Raw genomic sequence first — 8,699 nt, forward strand, 5'->3', positions numbered from 1 at the left:
ACAAGTTCTTCTCTAGGTAGCACTGAAGGCTCTCATACATCAAGATATATGAATCTTCGACGAACACAACAAGATTTGGGCTCAACTACAAGGGACTGGAACAATCTCATCAAAGATGATGGAAACATAGTTTGAAGGAGACAAGGTGGTGGATATGGACTTCACACCCTTGGGGAGGAGCTCCCTGCTTGGTGGCAACCTTATTTCTTTAATCTTCCTCTTCTTTTCTTTCTCTGTAGGTTTTCTCTTTTTTCCCAAATGCAGGCTAGTCTGAATTTCGTCACTCTTGGTGGTGGTTGCTGGATGGAGGCTAAGATACCCTCATCCTCTCATGTGCAGTGTCCAAAATGATAACCCTAATGCGTGGTGGGCTTTTCCACACCTTTCGGCCACCTAAAGGCTACAAATGGTCATCTCCTCACAGCTCACATGAGGAGGATATCCCAACAAAACCGATATTTGAATAGCAAAAGTATGTTTAAAGGAGTTAAGCATTAGCCGGTTGAGCGTTTTGGTCCGCACCCCCCTGATCTCCCCCCGTGCGGCGGCGCCGCGCCGCACCGGGGCCTCTCCGCCGGGCCTCCCTCTCCTTCCCACCGGGCCTCCCTCTCCTCCCGCCGCCGCCGCCGAGGGCATCGCAGGCTAAGCCTGCGGGCCGCAGCGGCGGCGGCGGCAATCTTTCTCGGCCGGTGACCGGATCTGGGTGGCAGCGACCCACTCCGGCCGATCCAAGGGCGATGGCGCAGGCCGGTGGCGACCAGGGTTGTCGTGCTGGTGGCGGCGACCAAGAGATCACGTCGGCGGCTAGGGTGTCCGATCTGGATCCCATTCGGATCTTGATGGTGGTTTCTCGAGCCGTCGTGCGCATCCTTTGTTCCGGTGCGGCAAGCGGCCTCTGGACTAGGCACGCGACACGAGGACGTCGGGGGCTCCGACCCTCGGCGTGGAGGTGGTGGCCATCTTCTTCGCCGGAGGTGGTCGGCTAGATGGTTGTGGATTCTCGCATCCAGTCTTGACGTACTGTGGGGAGACGGGGCTGCCGGTGAAAACCATGCTATGACTCGGGTCATGGCGGGCGATGGCGGCGTTTTTCGCATCGTTATCTTGTTGAAGACATCGCCTCTGCAGCTTCTGTCGACTTGCTTGCGCTGCTCTGGGTGAAAACCTTGATCCGGAGTTTCCGGATCAGACGATGGCGGTGCTTTTGGGGCGTCGTTTCCCCTCATGGGGGCATTGTTTTTTTGAGCAGCGGTTGGATGCAGGACTAGAGGACGGATTCTTTGGTGGAGCGATGCGGCATCTCACTCATTGATGGCGGCGGGTCTCGGCGGCATGGCGCTGTGGTGACTCTGCGTCCGATGCACGGAGATGGACTCGCGCAGGAGGGTGACGCGGTCTGGCGTCGTGGTGGCGTCGACGGCAGCTAGACCGGGCAAGGTAGATGCAGCAGTACAGCTCTGAAGATGGATTGGTGGCAGGTGGCTGCGGCGGCCTCAGACCCGGTAGGCGTCCTGGTTGAGGAGTGCGCCGGACTGGTAGGTGACCCATACCCGGCAGGCGTCCTGGATGGGACCTCAGGTCTTAGATGTTAGGTTTGGCTGCGAGGTCTGTTTGGTACTAGGCCAGACTACCAGCATCCCTTCATCACTTGGATAGGAGTAGCGACACTTTTGTTGCCTAGACGGTGGCTTCAGTCTTACTGTTGTATGACTTTGTAAGGTCTTGTGTGAATAATTAATAAAGTGGCTGCATGCATCGTCCAGATGCAGAGGCCGGGGGTCCTCCTCCATTTTAAAAAATATATATAATCCGTGAAACTATAGTTTTTGCTCCCTAAAAATTTCCTCCATCTCCTCAAAAATTGCCAGTCGCTGCCATTCTGGAGTAGAAGTAGGCGGCATGCTCGGCTCCCTTTCACCTCAACCTGGCCGTCAGCCGTCCCGAGGGCCAGAGAGATGAAATCCCCACGGCCCAGCTCCTCTAACAACCCTCGCGGCGCCGGAATCTCACCCGCGGTAACGAATTTCTCCATTGTTGCACTAAACCTAGGCAAACGTCGGGCCGGGCCGGGTTTCGGACTGGGCTTGTAAAAGCCCGACCTTCATTTCTCAAGCCCGAGCCCGACCTGAAGCCCGAAATACTCCCTGTTTTCAAGCCCGAGCCCAGCCAGAAATCAAGCCCGAAGCCCGGATGATGTTTTTTAGTATGCGCATGTGCAAGCCCGGCCCAAAATATAGAAAAATAGAAGCCCAAGCCCGGCCCAAACTATCTTCCCTGCTGTGAAACACAGCCCAAGCCCGACCCGAATGTCAAGCCCGGCCCGGGTTTCTCGGGCCGGGCTGTCCATGCCCGGGTTTAGGTTGCACTGAGCATCCTCAGCCTCTTCCATGGCGGCAACGACAACCCCAGTTGGTGGAGCACGCCGGCCGCAGAGGTCGATGATGGCTTGGCTGCTCTGATTGTAGCGACCCGGTGGGGTTACTCGAGCATGAGGTCCGTGCACACACGCACCTCCTCCATGCCCATAACAACTTGGAAGGCTGCGTGCTATGGGAGGAGGAGCAAATGGACAAAGGCATGCTGTCGCGTGATGATCCTCGTCACGTGTTACCATCGGGTCCCGCTTGGAGCTCCACATCACCGCCGACGCATTTCAGTACTCACGCTAATTTACTCACAAACATCAACACGCCACAGTGAGGCTGACAACCGCTCCTGAATTAATGATGACCGACAATAAGCGCGTACTCGACCTGCTGATAAATCCTTGCTTGATTGATCCTTGCACAGAGCTACATCGATCTTGATGATCTGTGTATTTACAAAGTACCTAGCTCCTATGAGTGCAAAAAAAAAAATACGATATAGCACCGCTAATAGCACACTATAGCGTTGGGCAATGTATCGCTAAGTAAATCAGTGTATAATGTCTCGATAATAGCATGTTATAACGCAATATAGCAAACCAATAGCATATTTCAAGGGTCACGCTATTTTTCCTTTGGATGCTATGCTGACTGATCCTCGCCGTCGGCCGGGAACTCGCATAACCCACTCACGTACATAGCAACCGAATCGCTTGGGCGCGTGGGAGTGATACCTCCATCTGTCCTGCATCGAAACTCTTCCCCGCTATCAACACGCCATGATGCTCTCATTCTGGAGTTGTTTCATGTGCTCGCCATTCTGCTGGTCTGCATGTCGAGAGCAACACGCGCTGCGCATTATGGTGGTGAAGCGTTTGGGACGCAGATGCTATTTTCAAATGAGCTTATGTGAAAACACAGCTCGCGCATGTCGTCGAGGCGTCGGTGGTTGCCGACATGGCCTTCCTCGCCGGTGCAGCCTAGGTGCTCAATGAATTGTGTGAACAAATGTCAGTTCCAAGAGATTAAGTCATATGAGGTCGGTTAGCTGCAGAAAAGGCATTTCCCTACAAAAATTTGTGAAGTGAGATAGAGAGTACTCCCTTCGTTTTTATTTATTTCACATATTAGAGTTGATTGAAGTCAAACTTTGTAAAGTTTGATTAAATTTATAGAAAAGAATATAAATATTTAGCATAACAAATCTATATGATGTGGAAGTACATTCAACAACGAATCTAATGGTATTGATTTATTATTGTATATGTTAATGTTTTTGTCTATAAACTTTGTCAAAGTCTGTAAAGCTTGACTTTGACCAAAACTAATATGCGGAATAAATAAAAACGGAGGGAGTAGTTCCTCTAGGCGGGAAAAGGCACCTCTAGCAGACTCATGACAAGCGTTGACCATGTTTTTGGTCAGATTATGTGCCGACATCATCATCACTACTGGTAATCCGACCGATGGAGCCGGTGTACTAGTGCGACTGAGCTCCACATGCAATCCTGGCTCCTTCTTGCTAATAAACTACTAATTCGTCGGTGTAAATCTCCATCAGAAGGATTTATTTAGTAGTGTAGCGGTACTCTGCTCGCTAGCGGTAGGTCAGATCTGAACACCGACGGCCGCCTGCGCCTATACTCCGTACATCAGCAGCGATAGGCAGGGCTGCAAATTGAGCTCCGTCCGTCTAGCAATGGTGCACACGACAGCCACCATTTCGATCTCCGCGGCAGCAGCGCGCTTTTTCTGCTGCTGCCGACGGTGGTCTCATTCATCGTCGGAGCCGCAACAGCTCCACAGGCGATCGGGATGCGGGGCTGCGAGACCAGATGCGGCAAGCCGGGAAGCTCCCACACAGCGGCTCGTACGGCGTGGAGCTCCGGTGGCTTGGCTGGAATGGCACGGCCGACCGACGGTGGCCACCCCGCGTGTACGTCTCCATGAATGGGTGGTTCGAGCAGAAGCGTTTCTCCTACGATCTGCTATGGAAGGGAACGCCACCCTCGGTGGCGGTTCCAGTGTTGCTTGACTGGGAGGTCGCCGTCCATAGTGCGGAGCCTGACCGCAACACGAGCTCCTTGGAATGCCCCGCCGAAGCTGCCGGTACCGTGTGCAGAAGCAACCACGCCTCGTGCATTAAAGGTGCAAGCGGCTATAGATGCATCTGCGACGAGGGTTATGACGGCAACCCCTACCTCCCCGGCGGATGCCAAGGTTTTTCCTTCGCTTTCTACTAGCAATTAATGCATTATTTTGCATTCGTATCATGTCATGCAAACACTTCATTAGGTGGCTACTACTCCCTGTATATATACATCCGTTTTGCGTGTCAACTAATATGGAACAGAGGTACTAGCTAGCTAGCTAGCTAGAGCCATTGCATACTATTTGTACTATCATTCGGAAAAACTCATCAATTTTGTTCTCTATACTCCGTTCATGTGTACACTGTTGTATAGGATGTAATATTTATGTGTTTTAGAGTAGTAATGTTGTCTAAGACTTTCTGTATCATGTCATTCACTCACCTTTCGCATACGGCATACTGTATATCATGTCAATCACCCACTTAATTAGGTGACTACTACTCCCTATATATACATCCGTTTGAGCATCGTCAACTAATATGCAACGGAGGTAGTAGTAGCTAGCTTCTGCCATTTTGCATATTATTTGTACTATCATTCGGATAAACTTATCAATTTTGTTCTATATACTCGGTCCATATATGTGTACTGTGTTATATACAATATACTCCATCTATAATCTAATATATGCCTTATATTAGTTTACAAAGGGAGTGCTATTTATGTGTTGTAGAGTAGTAATGTTGTCTAAAACTTTCTGTATAGTATAAGTTGGTAGCCCCTCTATTTTTCATTTACTCTGCATATTATTTTTGCCCTAACCCAAATTTTATAAAGTTTTGCCAAGTTGAACTTTATAAAATCAAACCAAATTTGATAAAAATTATAGTAAGTTAGTACAATATCTTCCAGCAAAAGAAAAAACCTACTTGGTGTAGCATTAATTTTTTTCATTCCAATTTTGTCTCAGACGATGTGCTATATTCATTTGATCTTGCATGGAGATCCGTGCATATTTTTCTTTTTTCTTTTTATATACTGTCACTTGACTGAGACTTGGTTAGTCATCTAAGACCTAGCCATACCCTTTTCATTTTTTTCTCGTTTTGAGAACATAATACTTAATTATTCTTCTTTTTTTGAGAAACTAATACTTAATTTTTCTTGTACTGCTTCGTCGGTGATATTTCATGGTGTAGATAGTATCAACGAGTGTGAAGAGCCAGGCAGTCGATGTCTGGGTGCATGTGTCAATATGGAAGGATCGTACGAGTGCGGTTGTCCATCAGGGACACATCGTGACAACGCAACTGGTGGATGCATCACTCCTGCCACAGGTGAGCATGGATCAATATACAACTCCGGGAGATATGATTTTACCTTTGAGATTAATGAAGCCAAGTTGCGGCCAAGCACGTAATTATGTATGCACGTACTTTATTCCAGCCCACCTTCTTCACTTGTTGCACCTGTAGGTAGCTGCAATAGGTCCTGCGGAGACGTGCAGGTGCCGTACCCGTTTGGCTTTGGGCCATCCTACTACTGGCCAGGCTTCAACCTCACCTGCGACTATACAATGAGCAACAACGAGCCCCCACGTCTTCTTCTCGATGACTATGGCGCCTTTCGAGTCGTCGACATCTCCCTTCAAAACACCACGGTGCGCATCGTTGGCACCGGTGCCCTTGTTAGTGTCACCACCAAACATGATGGCGGCTTCAGTTTTGATGAAGTTTTCACGGCAAATAGAGAGACACCGTACTCACTATCCACCTGCAATGAGCTCATCCTAACAGGGTGCAATGTGAAGGCAAAGCGGACCGCCGGGGATGATGCCAACCCGGGCATCATTAGCGGGTGCTCCTCATTTTGCTCCTTCAACGACACAGGCGGCGCCACTAACGTGAGCACTGGAGGAGAAAACAAGTACTGCTACGGCATGGGTTGTTGCCAGTCGCGTATCTCCATGTCGTCGCATGGTATGCCCAAAATGCTGTGGCTCGAGTGGCTTGACGAGAGCAACACATTGGACTTAAAAACCATGTCCTCCTATGCGCTGATAGCGGAGGAGGGATGGTTCAATCTCACAATGCTCTCGAGTGACTCGGCAAGGAAGGTGGTTCCTATTGTTCTACAGTGGGAGATCTTGGATTCAGCATTGCCCAAAGCAGAAAACTTGAAGAGATCAAATTGTACGAGTTGTCCTATGGAAGTGGCAGGCAACATCTGCAAGAGCAAGAACAGTTACTGCAATCTAGGGACAAGAGGCTACTCATGCCAGTGTAGCGATGGCTACAGCGGTAACCCGCACATGGTCGATGGATGCACAGGTTAACATCTAGCACATTGATACTTTGTCCATATGCATATATACTGGTACTGTGCACGTATTCGTCACTACTACTTACTGAATTTATTTTTGTTTCCTTTTGCATGTACACTGCAGGTGGCCGCAAGTCCTTTAAAGGTGAGCAACTCTCTGCAACTTCAGGAGGATTTCCTTAGTTTTGCCTTTTCAAATAACGACAACAACAGCCGGCATTTCAATAATGGTCATTCCAAAAAGATACTACTCCCTTCGTCCTGAATAACTTGTCATAGAAATGGATAAAAATGGATGTATCTAGAACTAAAATACTGTCTAGATAAATCCATTTCCACAACAAGTAATTCTAGACGGAGGGAGCATCTCACAACAGTATGGTGTATTTGCATTCTCATAATTAAAATGCTTCATATTTTTTATATTTTCTTTCATTTCTTAGCACATGGGGTGTATATCCAAGGCATTATTCTGCCATGGTAATACTAATATGCGTATGTATATTTTCAGGTACAAGTGTCATTGTAGGAGTTGCCAGTGGGATGGCTCTCATACTTATGGTTTTCGCTGGATTATTCATTTTCTCCAAATTGAAATGTCGAAGGGCGCAAATGTTGAAACACAAGTTCTTCGAGCAGAATCGTGGGCAACTACTGCAACAATTGGTGCCTCAGAGAGCTGATATTGCAGAAAAAATGATCATAACCTTGGAAGAGCTAGAGAAGGCAACAAATAATTTTGATAAATCTCGTGAGCTTGGTGGTGGAGGGCATGGTACTGTCTATAAGGGGATTTTATCAGACCTCCATGTTGTCGCCATCAAGAAACCAAAGAAGGTAGTTCAAAAGGAGATTGATGAGTTCATTAATGAGGTTGCTATACTATCACAGATCAATCACCGAAATGTCGTAAAACTCTATGGTTGTTGTCTTGAAACTGAAGTGCCGATGTTGATATATGAGTTCATATCCAACGGAACCCTTTATGACCATCTTCATATTGAAGGACCAAGATCATTGCCATGGGAAAATAGGCTGCGGATAGCAGTTGAAACAGCCAGATCTCTCGCATATCTTCACTCAACAGCTTCGGTACCTATCATCCATAGAGACATCAAGTCTGTTAATATACTATTGGATGATACTCTAACATAAAAGGTAGCAGATTTTGGAGCTTCAAGGTATATTTCTGTAGAGAAATCGGGTTTAACAACAATGGTGCAAGGTACAGTTGGATATTTAGATCCTATGTACTTCTACACCGGGCGGCTTACCGAGAAAAGTGATGTTTATAGCTTTGGAGTCATGCTAATAGAGTTGTTGACAAGAAAGAAGCCATTTTCATGTGTCTTTAGAAGGAGATGGCCTTGTTGTACACTTTGTTTCCTTGTTTGCAAAAGGCAATCTGTTGGAGATACTAGATCCACAGGTTATGGAAGAAGGAGGAAAGGTAGTTAATGAAGTAGCTATACTTGCCGTAGCATGCGTAAAACTAAGAGGAGAGGATCGTCCAACCATGCGTCAAGTGGAGTTGACACTGGAAAACTTCCATTCACCCATGCGATATGTCATGGATGGTGCGGTGGTTGATATATCCGAGAAGAATAGAACTGGAAAAATGTCCTTACCAACTAATGACGGAAGAAGCAACAGCGAAGGGTCGACGAGACAGTATAGCATGGAAGAAGAGTTCCTAATGTCCGCGAGGTGTCCTCGGTAGTTTTGCTCGAGCATGTGTAACATGGTTAACTATCTGTCATTTACCTGCGTTCAATTACTGAAGCAACAGTGTCCTTTGGTGTGGCTCGGACTTGGGCTTTGTTTGCTAGTTGTTGCTTCAATCAGTGTACACTAACTTTTCTCTGCTTCGAATATTATTTGTAGCAAAACAACAATATGTCCATAGGCTATCTCATAT

General features: G+C 47.6%; 1 protein-coding gene across 1 annotated transcript; it reads left to right on the plus strand.

Moving 5' to 3' along the window:
• The first annotated feature begins 4,312 nt into the window (after positions 1-4,312).
• Positions 4,313-8,436, plus strand: LOC123125465 (wall-associated receptor kinase 2-like). Its single transcript, XM_044545951.1, has 5 exons — positions 4,313-4,586; positions 5,659-5,796; positions 5,935-6,789; positions 6,906-6,926; positions 7,293-8,436. The coding sequence occupies exons 1-5, from the start codon at positions 4,313-4,315 to the stop codon at positions 7,934-7,936; spliced, it is 1,932 nt and encodes a 643-aa protein (XP_044401886.1). The 3' UTR covers positions 7,937-8,436.
• The last annotated feature ends 263 nt before the right edge of the window (positions 8,437-8,699 follow it).

This window comes from Triticum aestivum, chromosome 5D (genome assembly GCF_018294505.1).
Source record: "Triticum aestivum cultivar Chinese Spring chromosome 5D, IWGSC CS RefSeq v2.1, whole genome shotgun sequence".
Classification (NCBI taxonomy): domain Eukaryota; kingdom Viridiplantae; phylum Streptophyta; class Magnoliopsida; order Poales; family Poaceae; genus Triticum; species Triticum aestivum.

Bases quoted from the DNA above. Each gene is read 5' to 3' on its own strand.
- LOC123125465 (XM_044545951.1), top strand. From the start codon at position 4,313: ATGAATGGGTGGTTCGAGCAGAAGCGTTTCTCCTACGATCTGCTATGG. The intron at 4,587-5,658 runs GTTTTTCCTTCG...TTCATGGTGTAG, and splicing joins CCTCCCCGGCGGATGCCAAG to ATAGTATCAACGAGTGTGAA. The intron at 6,927-7,292 runs GTGAGCAACTCT...GTATATTTTCAG, and splicing joins TGGCCGCAAGTCCTTTAAAG to GTACAAGTGTCATTGTAGGA.